At 39.7% G+C, this 22,465-nt stretch overlaps 1 protein-coding gene across 5 annotated transcripts in view; it reads left to right on the top strand.

Annotated features, from left to right (window-relative positions):
• Window positions 1-21,237, top strand: part of strbp (spermatid perinuclear RNA binding protein) — an 89,005-nt gene extending 67,768 nt beyond the window's left edge. For 4 of the 5 annotated variants that reach the window (XM_006795540.3, XM_006795541.2, XM_006795539.3 and 1 more), the window contains exons 8-19: window positions 109-204; window positions 1,450-1,561; window positions 2,951-3,048; window positions 4,283-4,388; window positions 5,071-5,154; window positions 5,668-5,876; window positions 7,350-7,502; window positions 7,762-7,896; window positions 8,679-8,819; window positions 9,302-9,431; window positions 10,138-10,191; window positions 15,306-21,237. In XM_006795540.3, coding sequence (XP_006795603.2) covers window positions 109-204; window positions 1,450-1,561; window positions 2,951-3,048; window positions 4,283-4,388; window positions 5,071-5,154; window positions 5,668-5,876; window positions 7,350-7,502; window positions 7,762-7,896; window positions 8,679-8,819; window positions 9,302-9,431; window positions 10,138-10,191; window positions 15,306-15,400 — 1,413 coding nt within the window. In that variant the 3' untranslated portion in view covers window positions 15,401-21,237. Of the gene's footprint in view, window positions 1-108; window positions 205-1,449; window positions 1,562-2,950; window positions 3,049-4,282; window positions 4,389-5,070; window positions 5,155-5,667; window positions 5,877-7,349; window positions 7,503-7,761; window positions 7,897-8,678; window positions 8,820-9,301; window positions 9,432-10,137; window positions 10,192-12,501; window positions 13,132-15,305 lie in introns of those variants that run through there. The other variant, XM_006795542.3, reaches the window with a different exon arrangement.
• The last annotated feature ends 1,228 nt before the right edge of the window (window positions 21,238-22,465 follow it).

The raw sequence follows: 22,465 nt of genomic DNA, 5'->3' as shown, positions 1-22,465 counted from the left end.
TATGTGTTTGAACAAATACCACTGCTCCTATACTCAGTTTGTTCCCTTTTCTCCTCTCCTTTAATCTTCCTCTTTGCCTCCCTCTGTCTTTTCCTTCCACCATCTCAGGCTCGAGTGAACGGACTCAAGTCCTGCGTTATCGTTCTCAGGATACTAAGGGATATGTGCAATAGACATCCCATCTGGGAACCTCTGAAGGGATGGGTGAGTGTTGTGTTCGCCTTGTTGCTCCTGTGTTCAACTACTTATCATCTGTAAATCATGTGTTTTATGATTAAAAACTAGGCAATGTATGTAAATGAAACAGGTTACAAATTGAGCTACTTGTGTAGATGGTTTAAATACACTCACTGGACACTTTAATATGTACACCTTGCTAATGCCAGGTTGGACCCCCTTTTTCCATTCAGAACTGATTTAAGTATTCATGGCAAGGTGCTGGAAACATTTCTCAGAGATATCAGTCCATACTGTATGACAGAGTATTGGGGTCACATAAAGAAAAAAATGTTAGTGTTCATTTTGAGAATAAAGTTGAAATAATATTTTGAGAAAAAAGTCAAAATGCAGCGATTAAAGCTGTTGTTTCAAGTCAAAGAACTGCCACAGCTGCTACACCCTCTGCAATATGCCTTTTGTAGATACGCTATTGACATTGCACTTCACACTCAGTCTTAGTGACATGAAAACTGTTTCTCTTTTAGCACATAAGCACAATGTGGTGATAAATGTTGAAAAGATGGTGCAGAAAGCTACATCTAGTCAGAAGGAAAAACTGGGGGAGAAAGTTGTTTCACAAACTCATCTACGCGAGGCATTTTGTAAAGCTTATATCAGCCCTAGTAGTTGTTTCACTTAAATCTCTACATTTTGACTTTTTTCTAAAAACAATATGTTGAGTTTAATCTGGAAATTTTGACTTTATTCTCCACATTAACAATAATATTTTTGTTTCTTAATGTGACCTTCATGCTCCTTCATAATACATCACACAATAGCAGCAGATTTGTCGGCCACACTTTTTTCTTATATTCTGTGGTCTAATTTTTGGAGATCCCATACAAACTATAGCCTCAATTTTCTGTTCTTACCTAACAAGGGTGGCATCAAGTTCCTGCGGCTGGAGCCCATCTGCTCCAAAATTCAGAGTGTTGTGCATTCAGAGACACTTTTGTGCATATCTCAGTTGTAAAAATTGGTTATTTTGCATTCCCTTTCTATCAGCTTAAAGCAGTCCGACCATTCTCTGACATCAACAAGCCCAGCCAAGCCCATTTCTTTAAAGTTTACAGATGGTTGTGTGGAGAAACCCCAGTAGATCATCAGTTTCTGAAATACTTAGACCAGTCTGTCTAGCATCACCAACCATGCCACATTCACAATCACCTAAATCAACCTTCTTCCCCATGCTCAGTTTGAACTCTGTTTTTATGTCAACTTTTTTCACAGCCCTTGGAGCTTATCTGTGAGAAAGCCATTGCCACCTGCAACAGACCCCTTGGGGCAGGAGAAGCGCTGCGCAGAGTCATGGAGTGTCTGGCCTCAGGCATACTGCTCCCAGGTACTTGGTGGGGTGTATTCATGAAGGAATTTGGCTACATTCACACTGCAGGCGAAAGCCCATCAAATCCGACTTTTTTGACCCCATGTGACCCATATCCGATCATGGTATGACAGTGTGAACAGCACAAGTCCGATATTTTCAAATCCGATCTGTGTCACTTTCGTATGTGGTACTGAATCCGATACATATCTGATGTTTTAGAAAGCGACTGCTGTTTGAACGGTCAAGTCGCATTAAATCCATCTTTTACATCACTGACACAAGACAGACGCCAATTACCAGTGCCGGAGAAGCGCCCGAGAAGACATCGTGAACGCTTCCTGACCATCCACTGTAGATGTTAGAGAAACTGTTGGGAAGACAACGTTGGAGAAACGTGAACATTTTATTTGTACTGTATAATCTGCAGATTCTGACAGAAATCTGCAACTATCCTTTGAAGCACCGCTCCTCTCTAAAACAGCAATAAGGATAATTATTAGGCCATATGTAAATAACAAAATAACTTTATAACTTAAGGCAAAATTGGGAAACGTAAAGTCCGAAACAAGTCTTTATATTAAGGCCATCAGTCAAACAATACTGTTTGGTCTGGGTCTAAACAGAGCGCGTTGTGTGTGAAGTCTTCTTTTGCGCATGCGGGCCGCTTTGAGGGTTCACACTAGAGCGCGTTTGCTGTCACAAAAATCGGATTTGATTAAAAAATTGGAATTGAACATTAAGTCCTGCAGTGTGAACGTGGCCTTAGTGACTGCAAAGATTTGAGTAGATGAGGATGTATTTTCATACAGTTTTCTGGCATTTCTTACGAGGAGAGCTAAATAAAGTTCTTAATGTGGGTAGATGAGGAGATATATCACAGCTCTGCTTGACACATTTTTGAGCTGTTTTTAAGAGAGGTCGAGACATTATAAATGACCCAGCAGAGCACAGCTGTCTGAAGCAGGTCATCATTATGGAAGCATCTTAATTAGAGCTAGCTTAATGGCTTCTTTGCAAAGTGTTCTGCATCACTGGGTAAAATTGTCTTTGAATAAAGCTAATTTACTTTGGATCGAAAACCAGTGTTCTCCTCTCGGACTGGTGCTTTTCAAGTGCCTACTTTGAAGGACTGAAAGGAGCTATTTAAAAGTGGAAGAGTGGAAGTTTAACAAACTGCAAATAAAAAATAACCTATTTTAATTCAAAGGGAAATGTATGCCACACTAGAAGGTGAATGTTTATTTACCTACAAGATGTTTTTCTCCATTCATTTTAATTCTAAGATTTTCACTGTCTCTTTTAAAGTCATGCCCAATTAAATGCTGCTGAGCTGCACCGTCGGCACAGAAAGTGACAATGACTGACTTAGCATGTCTGTGTGTCATCTACTGTCACTTCCCCCAGGAGGCCCAGGTTTACACGACCCGTGTGAGAAAGAGCCAACAAACACACTCGCCAGCATGACTGACCAGCAGGCTGAGGACATTACCTTCAGTGCACAGGTACACACGTACAATGTAGTTTAACTATGGCATTGCTATCACCCAGTGCTTCTTGCCCTGAGCTGGCAGTTTGTGGGAATCACTCAGCAATATGCCCATTAGCAAGACAGGAAGACCTCATTGCTGCCCCAACCACTCATTCTGCGAGCACACACACACACACACTTACATTCAGTCACCAGAAAGAGCTGTGTGGTGCCGCATTTTAATGATTGGTGTAGGAAGCTATTGCCATTGCAAGCCATAAATCCATCTCTGACACCTCGAGGACAGTATTTATGCGCGTGTGGTATTTGTGTGTGTGTATGTGTGCGTGTGCCGTCATGTCCTTTGACACACACACTCGAGCGAGCAGGGCAGCCTCTGAGCCTCGTGGCTTAGTGAATCTTGCCGTCCATTTCCTTTTGAAGGCAGCCTGGACGAGGCTGGAATGTCAATGGGGATAATTGCATTGGAGCAGATACAAGAGCAGATAGGAGAGAGAGAGCTGTTCTGTCAATGAGCTGCACCAGGTGTCATTAATATCTGAGACACTCTACCCCCCTAATAGATTTATATTAGCAGAGTCTCTATGTGCCATTTGGTTATCTGTTTGTGTAGAATGGGGATGCATGTAAGACACTGAGCATGATAAGTTAACATAAAGACAAATGAGTCATTATGGCTGAATTTGGGTACAGTTTTGGTGCTGTGTGGTGCAAGATAAGAAAGTGTTTTGAGGTTTTTTTTAAATTGTATATTTAGAAGTTTGCCCATGCATTATCCAGCTTTATACTCCTATGTATTGCAGATTCACTTAAGTACAAAATGTCCATTGTTGTTTAAGTTAATTTTCTCGAGGTTAAGATTGTTGCATCAGCAGAATATGTGACTCCTCATCGGAACAGTTCTTCTGTCTCAGATATTCAGGATATAGCAAACAGCACAGACGTGCTGTGAGTTATCACAGTGTAAAGAGTGAAGGAGCTTCTTACATGTGTTTATCGACTCTAGGCTGTACATAAGTTAAATATTGTAGGATATTTTGACTCTCTTTATTTAGACCACCAGTTGCATCCTTTTTAATGTTTTATACTGTTTTTAAAATAATTTAATAATGTTTTATAATGCTAGTAAACATCTTAAATACTGCACGCTGTGCCTCTGTTGACATCCAATCTGTCTCATTTCAAATGCGTTTCTCAGCCTTCATCATCTTTCTTTTTGTGTATGGTGTGTGATTTGTGTTCAACAGCATGCTCTCAGGCTCATGGCGTTCGGACAGATCTACAAGGTGTTAGAGATGGAGCCTCTTCCCTCAAATAAACCATCGCAGAAATATCCGTGGTCTGATAAAGAAGGTGTGTATCTTTTTTTATTCCCTATTGCTGCTCTGCCTGTCCATCCAGTTCTAGATCAGACAAGGCCTTGGCTGTCTGCTCACACTTGTCATGACCTTTCTGGGTGTATTATGTGTTTTCTATGCACTTCTGTAGCACTGCCAGCATCATCAGAAAGGCTGACATATTAATCATAATAAAACTAGCTTCAGTGATGTAGCTATGTTATATACATTTTTTACTGACCCTGTCTCCAGTGCCACACTAAGGATTTTAGCTTTAGTGAAATTGCTTTAGGTTGTGCATGCTTTCTGCAGGAAAAAGAGAGACTCACAGAAATCTCATAAGATCTTGAGCTGGCACATAGCCAAAGTGACTTTCGTGGAAAATCGAATCGGGCCTTTTGAAATTTTGATGCTGACATGGAAAAAGCATTTATGGATTAAGGTGCACGTAGGGCACGATCTGGTATGTCTTCCTCATTGTTTGACTGTTTGCTGGTCTGCCTGTCGGCTCTGTTTATCTTCTCTGTGTGTTCATCCGTCCTGTGCTTGTTCTCTTGCATCGTTTGTTCTCTGTGACATTGCCTTTGTGTGTTTTTGTCATACACAAGTGCCACATGTGTGAGTTGACATAGACATCTCTTGTAGTTAGTGATTAATTAGTAATTCTCTCTGTGTTTATCTGTGTCTCTTGATTTTAGGGTTAGGTTTGAAGAGGCCATATGATGATGGAGCAATGGATGACAAGGACCTCATCAAGAAGATGAAGAGGAATCTAAGAAAAGGTACAAGGAGGAAGACAAATCTAATATTGTAGTCTGCTTGTTATATTTTAAAGCCTAACGGTGCGTATGATTCAAAGTATGTTCTTTCATCATTCGATTTTCATGATTTTATCTACTGAGAAGCCTCACTTATCTTCACCTTGTCTCTCTTTTGTTGCTCCCTTCCTCTCTTTTTCATTCCTCTGAGACACATCGATGCTATTGATTGTTGACATTTTAGTAGGCCACCCAACCATTCCTAGCATTTTCTTTGTACAAGGAGAAGATGAACCACAGCTAATCGAGGCAAAGAGGCATTTCTATATATTGGCAAAAAGGAGGAAAGTGATTAAAGGCACCTTTATTCCTCATAAAAACAACTTGGCAGAATGCTGAAAAACATTACAAATTACCCTGATTTTTCTCTACTCTGTCCAATTTCAGCTTTTATAACTTTTGCATTACAGTTATTAAATGTACCCTGGTTTGCTTTATGTCTTACTATTACTCTCTCTTACCTGTTTTTGGCCTTAGTCCTGGACAGTAAAGCCATAGACTCCAACCAACCAATGAATGCCCTGATGCGGCTGAACCAGATCCGGCCAGGGCTGCAGTACCGCCTGCTGTCCCAGTCAGGGCCGGTTCATGCTCCAGTCTTCACCATGTCTGTGGACCTAGATGGAACAGTTTACGAAGCCTCTGGATCCTCTAAGAAGACTGCAAAGCTTCACGTTGCAGTCAAGGTAAGCTTGATTTCTGTGTTTGATTACATTTGTGTCTATATATTTTTTAAACATGGTTGGTTAGAAATGTAGCCTCACAGCAAGAAGGGTCTGAGTTCAACTTGCTGGCTGCTGTCTTTCTCTTTAGCAGTTGCATGGCCACAGGTGTGAATGTGAGCGCGGGGGATGTCTATATCTCTATATGTTAACCCTGTGGCAGACTGGCATTGTGTCTAAGGTGCATATCTCCTCCCACCACATGGCAGCTGGAATAGGCTCCAGCATCACCACTAGGAAGAAAATGGATGGATAAAATAACATATAGAGAACAGTAAAAAATAGTCTTAATAATTTCTAATGCCTCTCGCGGTTGCTGTGACCTAATGTCTGACATAAGCATTCACTTGGACTCAAGGATGAACTGGCTAAAGGTCACTGTGACCTCAAAATTGCCACTCAACAACACCTTTGCCATTATTCAGTTCCATAACTGAGGAGCAGAAGATTTAGATTGTGAACACATTTTACATTTGATCAAATGCTGAAATAGTGACACTAATTTTTGGGGACCACCTATTCAAGTCTTCAGGCCACATGTCATATGAGTCTGGACGAGCACGGATTTAAACTCCAACTTGGCAGGTTGGCAGTAGCCTGAGGCCTCAAGGAGGTAATTTCAGTTGGCTCCCTGAAAAATTTCATAAGTTCCAGCTGACGCCAAACCTGTATGGCTACAAATATGTTTTTGCCTACATATACCTGCTGATGTGTTTGTGTGTGCGAGGAAAGATGGAGGTGGGCAAATCCATGTAATCCCAAAGTGGTTGTGAACAAAGAGGCTCTCCAGAGCACCGAGCTGGGATAATCCGCTGTCCGCTCCATTCCCATAAAAGGCTATTTCTCCCCACCTCTCCTTCTTTTCTGTTCTCCTTCTTGCTCACTTCCTTTCTCTCATGTGTTCACCTTTTGATCTCTCTTTTTCGCCTTCAGTTTCTTTACCTCCTGCTCTCGCTCTCTCACATATACTCTTACTATAGGGGCTGGTTGACCAGCTGTGACACAATCAACGTCCTTCCCTCCCTTCTCCTCTCCCTGTCTGTGTGCTGCTGTCTTGTAAAGAACTTACATTAAAGTGATATGATACTCAAATCAGCCAACCATTGTACAACTGAGCCATTAATACTGCAGTATTCCTGCCTCAAGAAGAAAGTTGAAATAGATTCTCAGCATGCTTCTTTAATTCAATCTTTTTTGCCTGATTACACTAATGCAGTCTTCTCAGAATGAAGTGATCTGACGTAAAGGAACATAAGTGAGTTCATCAGAAATCATGTTCATATTGCAAAAGCAATGTAAGATTGTTTGATTAGTCACTTTAAAGGTTTTATTTTTTATTTTGTTGCTTTAATGCATATTAGCTCTTTTAGGTGTCTTTGCTTGCCTTTTTCCTTCCTTTCCTACCTTTATTTTTACTTCCTTGCCTTCGATCTCAAGGTTCTCCAGGCAATGGGCTACCCGACTGGATTTGACTCAGACCTGGACCCCATGAGTTCAGACGAGAAGTCGGACAGTGAGGGGAAGAGCGAGACCTCCTCGCACACTAGCAATAACCCAACACACTCCTCGGACAGTTCCAACACACTTGAGGTAGGGAATGAGAAGTGTGTGTCAACAAATGAAAGCACACGCTTAGTTCAAATGCTTTTTTTTAATCTGGTAAAATTTGATTTGATTTGAGCTACTGAAGCATAATAGGAAGTCAGTGTGGTTTAACATGAAACGCACCTAAATCACTGACATTTTCATACCATGTGTCATCTCCCATGTTAACTGTCATATTTGTTATTTTATAAATAAATGAACCCACTTTTAAATTAAGTTACTTTAATACCTTTTCACTCTCCAGGTGCGAACTCAGGGTCCCATACTGACAGCGAGTGGAAAGAATCCTGTCATGGAGCTAAACGAGAAGAGAAGAGGCCTCAAATATGAGCTCATCTCTGAGAGTGGAGGCAGCCACGATAAACGCTTTGTTATGGAGGTGAGAGAAAAATGTTTTTGTTACGGATCTTGTCAAAAGCAAAAGTTTAAAAAAAAGAAGTTGCCTTTGAACATTGCCTGCTTTTTCAGTCATTTTCAGTGAGTCCAGTTTTATAAATCCATATATAGTTGTATCTATGTATATGCATTAGCCTTATGGCATATGGGTTGTCTGCTCAACCCAGTAAGGAATGCCGGTGTCCCAGGTCAGGCTGTGTTAAAAAAAATGTGGTCATACCAAATACTGGCTTTCATCTTGTTAGAATTGTAAAAATTCAGTTTTTACCATATATATTATATTTCTATTTGTGTTTGCACGTTTCAATAAATCAGTGCACTTATTTCCTATCAAAATACATGTATAAAGAAATGAGGTCTCAAGCCTTGTGCGCAGTATTGTACACAACCAGAAACAGGCTCATCACCCGGTAGAGTCAGTGGGGTGGTTTGTTTTCCGACATGCCTGGTTGCTCCATCGCTCTGCTGATTGATTAGCAGGCCTGCTTGACAGCAGGGCATCCTTAAACAAGCCGTCCTGTTCAGCAAGACTCGCTGACTGACTCACTGATGACTTCAAAAAACGTTGCCTTTGGCCCACATTGTGCGATTTTTAGCTCTAACAGATTTGTACTATAAAAAGTGTGAATACCCATAGAAAGACCTACATCAATAAAATAAGAGAGAATTAATTGTTAATAAATCACTACAGGTCCAAAATGTAGTATGTTTTTGTTTTTCCTTAAGCATAAAACACATTTCTGTGAATATTTGTGTGCATGTTAGGTGGAGGTCGACGGGCAGAAATTTCGTGGGGCAGGCCCCAACAAAAAGGTAGCAAAGGCCAGCGCTGCCCTAGCAGCTCTGGAAAAACTCTTCTCTGGTCCCAACGCAGCTGCAAACAAGAAGAAGAAGTTATTGCCTCAAGTAAGGAGAGACACACTTATGCAGCACAACCCTGACACAGAAGTCCCTGATTAACTCTGTAGTATGTGCATTTACACTGAAATAACAATAAACTATTAAACCAGTCTTTCTGTCCTATTTTGCATTACTGTTATACTCTATTTCTGATCAAAAAGCAGTTGGAGAGTTTGCCCAATGTGTTCCTCTATCAGTAATCAATAACACTTTGTTTAGACTGATTTAACAAGTTTAACAGATCAGTACTTTTATGAGATCACCCCTCTTCCGCTTATGTTGTCAATAACGCTATTTCCCATATAGATCTCTAAAAAATGAGACCCAAATGCATTAGAATATTGTCAGTGTTACATGCATGTTTGATTTGATATGTTCTTACAGTGCCACTGCATTCATGCGGTTCAAACACACATCTATCTAGCTTTATGGCCAGCTTCTGATCTTGGCATTGTGATTGTTAATATGTGTACTCTGCCTGTGTTCAGACCAAAGGAGCCCTGGCAGCAGCAGCAGCAGCCTCAGCAGTAGCAGCTCAGGTTGCCAGAGGAAGAGGAAGAGCGGCCCTAGCAAGAGGAGCCTTCGTCAGTGCAGCTGCACCTGGATATGTCACTCCAGGTAGTGAAGGGATTTTGTGTCTTGTTATGTGACAAAAGAAAAAGTCACCAGTTTGCAACACTGTAAATGTTGCATTTGTTGTTTTTAGATAATCAATAATACACAACTAGCACACTTAACATTTTGCATCTTAATCTTAATTTTTCTTCTTCGAAAAATGCACATCACATTATACTGGACATGGTTTTTAACTCAAATCTCTGTTCCCAAGCTTGCCGATTTCCCATTTTACCACTGTACAGAATTTCTTGGCTAAACTGTATTTTATATTATATTTTTTATTTGACATGACAGTTTCTGCAGATCTGGCATTTTCTTTTTTTCTTGGCCTTAAAATTCTGACATTTTCCTCTGCTTTAGGCCGCTCACTTATTTTCCTGTGGTTAAAAAAACCCCCATGCATTTCCCTGTAGCTGTATTGCAAAATATCACAAATACCCTACAATCACCTATAGAAAAGGGGATAGCAGTAATTTGTTGAGAGCAGATAAACTGTGTAGCATAAAAACCACTGCAAGATTTATCTTCATTATGCTTGAGGAGTACAGCATCTACTTAGGTCTCAAACTTTAAACCCATAGCTGTCTGCTAGAATTCAAAGTGGCCAAAATAGTCATCTGAAGTTACACAAAAGCTGAAATGTGTGTTAGTTTTGGATTTAACAAGTGCAGAATTGAATTAGACCTTGTAACCTCTTTCCCAACAGGCTTTGGGACACCGTATGGCTACAGCCCTGCTGCAGCAGCTGCTCCTGCGTACGGTACGTGCCTCTTCGCGTCCACTCCTCATCAGCTCAAGCCTCCTTTTTCCATCTGTAACCTCCCTCCATCTCTCTCTCTCTCTCTCTCTCTCTCTCTCTCTCTCTCTCTCTCTAGCCATTTGTGGGTAAATTAATGAATCTTCAGTAGGTTTACACTTACAGCCCTTGTCCTCGACTGCTTTTTATATCCATTTCTTCTCTTTTCTCAAAATGATTTTAAAATCTTGACCCTTTAAGATCCAAGTTTTAGCGTTTAACATTTAATCTCTTTGTTGTCTTTCTACAATCAGATCTGTGCTTTGGCTAATTGTCCACTCAGTCCTTATGTGTTAATCTGCCTGTTGCCTCTTACACCCTCATCTCTTATGGTTGGACTGCTGCTCTATCAGCACAGAGTGCTGTCGTCTGTTTCAGGCTTTCATCTAAAATCATCCAAAAAACAATCCTGATTGTGTTTATATCAACACATCTTCCGGCATTGCCTTCAAATAGTTTAAATGCAAAAGAGTAGAAAACTAAAAAAAATATTTGAATAGTTACCTTGTTTCTTGACTTTTATTAACCTTTTATTAACCTGAGCCCTGTTCGTAGAGCCATCATCCACATTTCTGTTTAGATTAGCAGAAGGAATAGAACGAGTTCCAATTTTTTTTTTTGCCAGTACTTTTAAGATACACACCAGCTTTCCATCAGTAGGACTGCTGCTACACTGTTTTCTTGTTCTCAGGACATAATATATACTTATACTTGACCTTCAATAGCATAGGTATTTATATACACATATTTACCTCAACAGAGTGAGTCCTGTGCAGTGGGACTTTACATGTAGTACTAGGAGGCCTCGCCGTCCATCTTACAGCCTAGTTTGAAAGGGTCTTATGTGCTAGAAGAAACTACCTTGAGGGCCCCAGGCAGATTTGTAACAACCCCCTGAGAACCCAACATCCCTGAAAATGAAATCCACCTCAGTTATATGTTTATGAAAGCTGGAACCCAGTGTTAGTTCCCAGGCAGTTTCAACTGGGTTTTTTTACATGTTAGTGCAACACCTTTCCTTGCTAAAATAGTCTGCCTTTGCTGGCGTTTTCAAATAGTTATTGTTTACCAAAACAATACATCAGTAGCTGGCCTCATACTAAGCAACTGAAAAACAGTAGTGTATAACTAGGCTATTAAATGCCCTGCATGTTCTGTGGAAGCACATAAATTGCTGCATATTGTGTGCACCTTTGACCCGTTACTCATCCGAACATGTCACGTATCCTGGCTTGTATAACTAGTCCTGACCTTGAACTTACTCTGAACCTTCCCACAAGTAAGTAGGAAGTTCAGTGGAGATTAAAAATATGCATTGAACTAGATAAAAATATAGACACGAAATGTTTCATCCACACAATTTGCAACAGCACAACGTTTGATGTCTCTTTAGTGTTTTGGTCTCTATCTCTGCACTTGTATTCTGGGACCCTGAAAAAAAATAGCTCTGCAAGAATAACAGGTAAAAAAAATAAAAAGCAACTTTTGGCTGCTCACTTATTCGCAGGGGGTCGCCACAGCAGGTAGCTCTGCGTGTTTGATTTGGCAGATTTTTACGCCGGATGACCTTCCTGACGCAACCCCAAAGTCACTTGTGTCTCCTCGCTGTTCAAAAATATTTCCCCTCTAACAGGCCTTGATGCAGCCTGATAGTGTAGCTCCACTCAATCTAAGGCCACACTTACTTTAGGCCATCTATCTTCTGATTATTCCATAAGCTGTTAGATTTATTACTACAGTGTCAGTTACGGAACAATGCAAGCACCAGCTTCTGATTCATTACCTATTTTTCAATTGATTCTTTCTCTTTATTTTACCCCTTCATTCCTAATTTTAAAGCCTTGATCATCATTATTAACATTACCAGTGCACACACTAGTGTGATTGTGTGATAGTGTGAAAAAATCTAGGAAAATCCAGTCTGATTGTCTAAAGGCCCTGCTGGTCACCATATTCCAAATCATAATAAATAACGGGATTGTGGAATCAACGCTTTTAAATTGACTCAAATAGACCAAATTAACAGAATTAAAATTAAACTTTAGCTTTTCTTTTTAACTCCCGCTTTGTCTTCTGTGGTAAACTACTAATAAAGGCTGTCACCTCGTGTGCATACATTCCTGCTTTTTCTCACGCAGTTACACTTCTACCTCTGGGAACCTGCTTGTCTAGTGTGACGGGTATTTGATGGACATGCTCTTAGCATAGTGAGCATTGGTTATTTGTTCCCCAGAACTCATGCAGAGCTATGCTCTTCTCATGTCTCCCCTCTAGGTTTGCCCAAGAGAATGCTTCTGTTGCCTGTCATGAAAGTGCCCGCCTACCCCGTCCCCCACTACCACTTCTTTTAGCATAAGAGACACGCCATACCAAAATGCACCTAGGTTTTCTGTAGAAGGGAGACAGTTTTTTTTTTCTTTTTCTTTTTTACAGTATGACGAAGGGGAAAGGATTAAGGACTTGAGCTGAAGATTTGTAAAAGTGCTTTTTTGCTTATTTTATATTGTTTTTGGTTCCAAAAACTTTTATGAATATTAAAAACCCTGCAGGTTTTAAGTTCTTAAGATATAAAAACATTTAAAAACTTGAAGGATTTGTACTGTGAATTGTTACCTCATTCTATGAGTCTAAATAGTAATATATCTATCGATCCATATTTCTATCGATATATATATATATATATATATATATATAGCCTTTTGTTATTTTGTTCTTTCCTTGCTAAAGACGATGATATCCTTTGCAATATGACACACACATCACACATATTCTGTGTACAAAGAAAATAATGTGAGTGGTGTGAAAGATGTATAGGAATAAATCATCAATGCTGCAAAATAAAGTTTATCTTCAATAAAAGCTGAACAGCTCCTGTTGTATATCTCATTTAAAGGCTTTCAGCTACGAAGGAACTTAATAGAGTAGCACCTTCCTCTTTGGTTCTGTTTGGACTGGATTTGTACTTATGTCACCTAACGTAGACAGATTTACCTATCTTTTTTCAAACCTGCAAATAGTACTATAAAACCTACACTATTAAACCTATAAATAGTACTAGTACTGTTAATATTCCAAGCTCATGCATTTGCAAATATTGAATTTCAGTACCTCGTCACCTCTCAATTCATCTCTTTGACCTTCAGCTTAAAGATTACTCAGAGAAAAAGACAAAGACGACAAATGATGAATTTAGAACGCCCTTGTTAGATCCTCCATCTTGCATTCAGCTGCACGATCTCATTACTGCATGTGGAATTAATATTCGGCAGGTTTCCCGCAGCTCTCAGAGTTAACGCCTACAGTATTGCATTTGTTGTAATGTGAGATAACGGCAGTCTTTTGCAACAGAAGAATACTGACATTGCTTAAGAGGACCTCACTAGCATAAATCATCCTACAAATAATAAACTTAATATGTTCTGCACAGACATTTAAATCAGTGTTTTTCATCTTTGCCTGACATTCGAGTTGTAGCTCCATCAAAAATTCATGTTGATCACAGACATTTACATAATCAAAAGCATGCAAATGAAATCATACTTCACCGTTAGCATTTTCATGTCGTTGTTTCATAATTTTCAGTGTCATTGTCAGTATGGTTTGTTGTGTTTGCTCTTTTTTTTTTTCCCTCGATGCTAAGCACCAGCACCAATAATACCACTAAAACCTGGGCTTAAAACTATCCTCTGTAAGATGACTGTAAAGAAAAAAACAGTCTTTACAAATAATAACTAAGAGGAAAATGGCTCAATGTAAATAGAGTGCAGTGAAGGTGAAACTCAAGCTTATTCCATCAACACACCAGTCAAAGAGTGCCAATCGAGACAGAGTTCTGCACGTGGCCCTTCAACCACGTCTTGGTCATCCAACCAGCAAGTGATAACCACACCCCCCTTCGAGGACGTCTCCATGGTTACGGCTATGAGGCGCAGCCATTGGATGAGAGGACCCAATGTCTTGTCCAATGGTTGGTTGAGCTCCTCTGAGTTGTTTTAAAGCCCTTAAATAATCTCTGTCCTTCTGAGACCTTAACTTCAATCTTACACGATTGAACACTATTACCACTTCTTCCATTTTGTGTTTGTTTGTTTTTTTTCTCTTATTCTTTTTGTTCAGGTTGATATTATTTCAATGCATAAAGACCCAAAGACCCATAGAGAATATTTACTGGTTTTAATATTTAGGGAAATATGTTTTATGGCTTTGTTGCACTTTAAGCTGCATTAGTTTAGCATAAAGATTGTAAGCAGGGGAAAAGCTAGCCAAGCTAAGCTCAGGAGCTCGCATTGTAGAAATGTGGCTGAAATTAAAGCAGCAGAAACTAAATTATCATGATTTAGTGTCTTACTCTGTGCACCTTTACAGAGGTGCAGACAACCCTTTGAGTCTGGTTGCAGGGTGGTGCCACCAAGGATCAGGCTTGTTCTTGGACTGTGCAGCCTGAATTAAAAGCTTGGGTTCTTTGTTGTGTTCCCCGAGCCTTTCCTCAGCAGTTTTTGCTGTGTAATAAGGCACATTGTCTTTCTGTCCTATCACGATGGTCCGACCCAGTGAGACAGACCTTTAACTAGACACTTCTTTTAATGTTCTGACTGGAAAATGTACATTTCTTCTAAAGCGACCAGTTTTCTTCTGAAAAATCAGCTCCACAGCCACGAGAGGTATTACAGATCCCAATAACACAATTTAGCACAGTGTGTTAAATAAACTAAAAGTGCAACTATTAGTCTTCCTGGTGCCCCTAGATGGATTTTATTATTTTTGGACAGAGAGAGGCTCGCTGTTTCCCCCTGTTTCTAGTATTTTTGCTAAACTAAGTGTCCTTTGGATGCATCGTCATATTCATTAGACAAGCGGCATTGATCTTCTCATCTTCTTATATTCCAAAAAAGCCATTAAGAATATTTCCCAAAGTGTTTTGACTATTGCTTTAATTTAATATACAGGACATTTCTACACACATTTCTACATTCTGCGCTATTTTAAATACACTCATATAGTTTATATACTTATATACCACTATAAAAAAGTGTACTAATTAATCAATCTTCCTTTTTCTCTGATCTTCGTCACTGCAGGTGGTCTATTTATTGACAATCCTTTCTACCAGCCGCGCACCATCGCTCCTTTTATCATTCATCTGGGTCCACAGGATCTCTTCTCTGACTTCTAGAGGCAGCACATTGTTGGAGGCGCTCTTCACACTTACCTGGCTGCACACATGCCCATCTGTTTCTCCGTCTAATGCGGGCTGCCTTTGAATCACAGCTGATGGATTCACACATTCAGAACGGTTTCAGTTTGATCAGTCTACTGACGAAACTTTCTTCCTGAGAAAAAAAGAAAAGGCAGAAACTATCTGAACCATCGACCGAGAGGCACAAAGCACCTCTTTCTGTTTCCTCGTCTCTTCACCCAGATCATCTCCTCAGAGGAGAGCGACTTTACAACAAGCAATACTCGGATTTTACGAGAAACGTTCAGCTGTGACTGTGCAGGGCTGGGCTGGTCTTTCTTATAGCAATACACCTGAACTCCTCTCTTTGAGCTTACTTATTTACTTGAGAAGATGTGAATGTCCAACAAAGTTTTACCCAACACAGCATTGCAATAGCTTATTTTGATTGTATATTCAATGTATGTGTGCGTGTGGCTATAATATAACATATATATACACACACACATATATGTATGGTGTATTTCTATAACAACGTGTTGACAATATTAGTATATGATGATGTATTTATGTAAATACTCTATAAAATATAACTATTGTTGTTATAAATTATTTTAGAATTATAAAGTGTAATGTAACTGTAATATCACAGTATAGCTTTCTTCCAATTTTATATACACTGAGCAATTGAAGCTAGTTCTAGGAGAGGCAATATTATCTTTGGTATTCCTATAACCTGTGCTGTTAGAATAATAATGCTTCCTTCTTTCCTTCCTTCCTACTTTTCCTCTATCTTTGATGTCTTTCTGAGCCTTTCTGAGCACGCTCTCTGCTGCCCGAGGTTTGTTTACACTGCCCGGACCAGAGGTGCTCGCTACTGAACACACTTATAACCACACACTGACACAGACAAACGCACACTATTCCTGTCAGAAAGCACATTTTCTATAGTCTCATTGCTGGCAGGGAATACTGTTGTTACAGTATGTGTATGCTTGGATGTACACGCTCCTCCCTCTTCCATTAATGGACACACCACCACCTCGGCACAGATCACACATCAGCTCCGTCCCGCAAGCCTTATAGGGACCAAAAGCACAGCTCACTGGCACTTCACTGTTTCTTCTTTCTGCAGACACACACATTCACACACATTGTTTCCTCCGGCTCTCTGTGGCTGTTCTCTGCTGAAAGTGATGCTGCTGGTAGCGAAATCACATTAACATCTTACAGGTTGGGAAAGATACAATACAAATTAATTTTTGGGACAGTTTTTTCACACAATGTGATTTGGGTCATCAGGAGTTTGGACTGAGAATGCAGTTTAATCATCGTTGTACATGAACGTAGTTAGTAGTGTCAAAGCTGTCTTTGGCCTCATGTTACCTTACCTGAAAATAATTTAAGTATCAGATTCGCATTTGGTGTTCAGCTCGGTTGTATAAGGGAAGAAAAAGTTCAATCTGTGGATACGGTCATAGCCATGTGTCTCTAAATATTGAGGCTAAGATGACCAGGTCAATGACCACAAACTTTTGACATAATTCTACAGTAAAGGAAGGCAAATTAGCTTTTCATGTCATCCCAAAATTTTGAGTAGTTGATTGTGTAGTACTACTGTTATAGCACATTGTAAATTTATGTCATAAAGTTACTGGCAGTTTAGGTAACTGTAAATTCTAAAGCAGTTCAATCAGATTTTGTGTGGATTTGATTTTGCGGCATCAAATTAAGCACAATCCGTCCAGATCAGCTGATATCAGTGCCAGCCCACGTCTGCTGGTTATACACAGCCAGTGGTTAATCTCATGTAAACTTCACTGTTTGAGGCTGTAGTCACTCAGACCTAGAGACTGGTAAATGACCCCGTGGCTTATGGTTGCTTTGGTTGCAGATGAACCTCTCCCCTTTTTCAGTTTACATGACACTTACTTCATGTTCACTACCGCTTGGACAGCAGTCAGTTGAGTGTTTGCGGACAAATCTGCTTCTGCACGCAAATTATAGGCAACCTGTTAGTGACGAATTAAAAGGAGGTTTTCAGTACGTCACTCTGTCTGTGATCGATTTCACCGGGCAGTGGTCGTCAACCATTCACTCAATACACACGTTTCCCTATCTATGGAAGGTTGCCTGTCTCTAGGCTTGTGTGGCTTGTGCACCTCTGCAGGCCACTTTGCAAACCACTTTCACCCCCAAACCACATTTCATCATGTATCTGACTTAATTAGTGTGTATGTGATCAATATGTTCGATAGTTTAAGACTTTTCATTGATGGCTGATCTGTACAAGGGATCTTGCCCACAACACAAAATGTAAATCGCCGTTGCTGTGCATGATGTTTGGGGTTTTTTTGTTTCTCACATGGTTTTGGAGGTTTTTTTTTTATCGCTGTTCTTTCTTATTTTTAACCTTTAGTAGAACCAGTCAGCAGAAGCTACAAGATGTGCATCAAAAACCTTTGATTCTCCTCACATTCGCCTTGATCTGGGCGCAAGTTTGATCTCCTGTGTTTCTGCTGGCTTTGATTCAACAAAAAAAAGACATCTGAGAAAAAGCCGATAGACACAGCATGACTCTAAAGTCAGCGTTTCTAAACAATAAGCCGAATTAGAGTGAGATTTTTTTGACATTACTACGCTGAAAATGAAAAGAACTTGACAATTTTTGCAAGGATGGTGATAATTGTCGTGCGACTGAGAGGTCGAGTAGCAAAATGGAGGCTGTTGTGTACTTCCTGTTCCCATAATGTGTCTATAATCTGTAATATACAGTTATTAAATCTTCAAACTTTCATTTACAGTTGTTTGAAATCCTAATGACAGCCTGGCTTTACAAGAGTAAATATTACTGCTCTGACATGGAGCACAATTAAGTTAAGATGTCTCACACAAACTAGATCTCGGTTTATTAATTGACTGTGGGTCTGTGCTGTGAATGACTGTTTCTTGCTTTTCAATCTTTTTATAGTGGTTTTCCATTAAAGAAGAGAGCTGCTCTTGTTTGATCTCTAAAAGTGTAGAATAAAGTTTAGAGCAGGCTTTGCTCTTACTTTTCATTTACATGTGAAATTCACGTGGAGGTGAATAACTTTGAGGTTAGCTGTGTGGAAACAGACCTCTATCAGCTGAGAATTTCTTGCCCTCCTCCCTGCCCTGCCTTCATCTCCCCCTCTCTGCCCCTTTCTCACTCTCCAGATGGCCCACATTAATAAGGCAGACAGTCATACCTCAGTGAGCAACCTTTTCATTTCCCCTCAGACTGTACAGACACATTGGAGGAGTCACCCTGACTACTGACCCAGTCCTTTTAGTCTGTTGGCCGGACAACCGTATTCAGACGAAGGGTGGCGAGGTTGAGAGCACAGAGAAAGCGGGTCAGTCTAAACCTGGCACAGGCAGCTTGGCGGGAATGTGCAGGCAGTGGCTCCTCCAGTCAGCAGTATTTTTTATTTGTTGGGGAGGGAGCTGCTGTCTCCTAAATGATACCACCATATCTAAAAGCATCAGTTTTCTTAGTAATCTAGGAGATGAGAAATCTGCTTGATGTTTCAGCTGAGAAAATATACTCCAAGTATCCAAGTTGTTTGGGGATTTAAAAGAAATTATCAAGAGAGAGAGAAAAATAAGAAGAAAGAGGAAAAAAATCGAAATATACTTAAATATAGTATATTGAGAGATTGAAGGGAGGCTGACTGATGAACTGACTAGATATCTTCCTCTTTTATTAGGTCAGTAACAAAACCAGCCGTACTCCACCAAAGTGTCTCAGAATAGAAAATATTGCAGTGACGTGTTTTTTCTGGAAACAAAAAATACAACACTTATGAGCGGCTTGAAAAGAAATGTGTGAATAATGTTTTAGAACATACTGGTTGTCTTTTCTGGATTCCAGTCCCACTGATGGATGTCATTACTACTCTAGTAGTCCCCAAGATCACTATAAACGAGTAAACAGCAGCACACAGACACATCCCTGTTATTCTACATCTACACTGCCTCTGGTGGGCGTTCAACAAAAACTACACCTGTAAATCTAAAAAGCACAAAAGACGCACGAGCAATACACTCACGCATTGTACTCAGGGCTACCTGACACGCACGTGTATGCAACAAGACAAACACACACACACAGAAGCACACATGTACTCAAATGTGTAAATATTTCAGCTTTTACCGACAATAACAGCCAAGCGCACTGAGTCGACATGACACTCTTTGCTCCATGGATTGAGTATTTGTGAACTATGTGAGTCACACAAGTGGTTGGACCTTGTTTGTACATTAGGATATGAGCCATGTATAGCTGAGAAAACACACCCACACCTGCTCCATTTATTAGTGCTTTATACTAGGCTGTCTGTAGCACTGCACATACATTGCTTTTTTGTTGAAATGGCAGTTACCTGTGTGATAAATTAAGCTATCAGAAGAAAAGAAGAAAGAGTGTTGTCTCCAAAAAGTGGCAACACATGCAGGAGCTTTGAGTGTTTAAATTCTGAGATAGGTTCAATGGTTTAAGAGATCGGAGAGATTTTGCTCCCCGTTTATATCTGGAGATATAGCCATGTTTCCCAAAGGCCCCTCTTCTCCTCCTGCCAGGTCAAAAAGGAAAATGCATGAATGCCTTTGGAAAACAAGGAGGGTTTTTTTTTTTTACTACACGATGGGATTCATCTACACACCAAAGACTACGAAGCCTTTGCTGCACAAATCTGATCATCCTGCAGTCTCAGAAGTGAGAGATGTGATCTGTCTAGACAGTTATGAAATGTCAGGAAAGAAGGGGGGAAACGAATGCTCTCCTGTGTGTAAATCTGAAAGAAAACCTGTCTTGCTTACTCTTGCATTAGCACAGAAAGTTGGGGTTTAAATCTGGGGATCATGCTAAATTTGTCTGGAAGCAACGAGAGAAGTGCCGTAGGAAGACCCGGAAAGTCCATCTGCAAGTGATTCTGAAACTCTGCAGAGCTGCAGAAATAGATCCTGGATTATGTTTCCACTGCTTAGGCACAGACTAACTGCAGAACAGATCATTTTCTCTGGGTGTGTGCGTTTATGTCAGAGGGTGGGGCGATGGGGTATGTATTAACACACCCACATGCAGACGCATGCATACACACATACATATACAGCACTGCAGTCACATCAAGCATGTTGTTGCATACTTCCTGGGCATAATTCATGGATTGTTCACGTCCATCGTCCTCCTGATAAATGAAGTCTTTTGGTTGGGAATGTACACAGTTGTTATGGTGATTGTAGAGTAGAATGTATTTACTCGTATAAAGAGTAAACTTGTTTTTTGTAGAGAAGCATATATACAGAATATATATGGATAAATACATATATATACATCTATATATCTTTTGAACTACTTGTGTGTAAGGGTTGTTTTGGGTGCATCTACCCTGTTAGGTTTCATATTTCTTTTTCCCCTTTTTTTAATTTTTAATAATGATGTTTTGGCAAAAATAGCATCTCATGAGTGATGATTGTTTTCTTTTTCCTGTAAATATCTTCCTTTTTTTTTTTGTCTTTGACCAAAAGGGGAATAAAATACACCGTTTTATGATGCTGCCTATGAATTTATGAAGTGATATCTGCTCACAGAATCTATTTGTTCCATTAAATGATCAAAGTTACATTTTGTGAAACTCTACAAGGTTCTGCTTAACAGAGGCCACTGATAAAGAATGACAAGCGTGATTTGAACTCGCTGTATAGTTTGTTTTAATTAGTAGCAGCATTAACATCAGTGATGATCTGTGGTTGTCACTGTTCTTGACATACAGTAACCAATGCTTGATGAACTGAAAATAAAACTGAGAAAGTGCTAAAATCAATATCTGAGTATCTTTTTTTTAATTGTCTCACACTGATGCCTATCAAAAGGGCCTGACCATAAAATAGATCTAGATTTTTTTTTTCCAAAATACAATACTGTGCAATAGTCTTGAGACAACATCATTTATTTGTATTTTGTTATGAACATGGGAAATGTGTACATCAAGGATGTCATACAGATTTTACATGGTGGGCCACGTACAGCTCACTTTGTTTCTACGTGGGACGGACCAGTGAACATTTCTGTCAGTGTTTAATCCCTGAGATGTCTGAATATAAGGTAAAGAAGTTCAACTGTAGTTTTTAGTTTTTCTACATAATTGTAAGAAATGTCTAAAATTACAGAAAAAAGCATTTTACTGAAATTCCTATAGAAGATCATTAAACAAACTGGGACTTTACTATCATTTAATTGCTTATCTGTTATTTAATTACTAGGTCTTTATCAATAGAAGCTGCAAAACAATTTAAAATTTGATATTGGACGTTGGCTTCCTTATGTTTCCTTCTCTGTCAAGATGATCCCACACTGCTTCAATATTGTTGAGGTCCAGGCTCTGGAGAGGCCAATCTATTACTGATAGTTTCTATCCAGGTATGCTTTTTATTGTCTGTGTGTTTAGGATCATTGTCATGCTGAAAAATGAAAGCAGTTTCAAGTCAGATGCTTTAAAGATGGTGGATCAAAGTCTGACGGTTTCTTTATGTCACGCCATAATGTCAGACTCAAGGTTATGGACAATAATTGGTAAGTTTGTCTAAGAGTTTCAGCACATAGTGGTTTAGAAACATAAGCTGTCAGTCCTCTCTAAAGCAGTACTGCTTATGGCTGAGTCTGAGTATCCAGTGACATCTCCAGTAGTCAACACCATCAACGCACAGCCATAGCCGCCAATCATCCAACTCAGCAATAAGTGTCTGTGCGTGCTGTTTCCTAAAAAAACAACAACAGAGAAAAACGACATGCCTTTTTCGTCTGACAGAAAGCAAAGAGGACAGCAAGGATGACGTCTAAACTCGCCAGACTATGACAGCCATCCTGACAAATTAAACCCTGCTCAGTATTAGTACATTGTGTCAATTGTGGTAGAATTAATGCATTAATTCAGGCTTAAAGTACAGTTTTATGGTATTATTTTCCCTTGAAAATGAAGACAGAGGTGTCAAAAATCTGAATGGGATGCTCCATTTGCATGCCAGCTTCCATTAACATGA

The sequence above is a fragment of the Neolamprologus brichardi genome, chromosome 7, assembly GCF_056152115.1.
Source record: "Neolamprologus brichardi isolate AB-2024 chromosome 7, ASM5615211v1, whole genome shotgun sequence".
NCBI classification, from domain to species: domain Eukaryota; kingdom Metazoa; phylum Chordata; class Actinopteri; order Cichliformes; family Cichlidae; genus Neolamprologus; species Neolamprologus brichardi.
The sequence above is the reverse complement of the archived record's forward strand: the minus strand, read 5'-3'. Positions and strand labels throughout refer to the sequence as shown.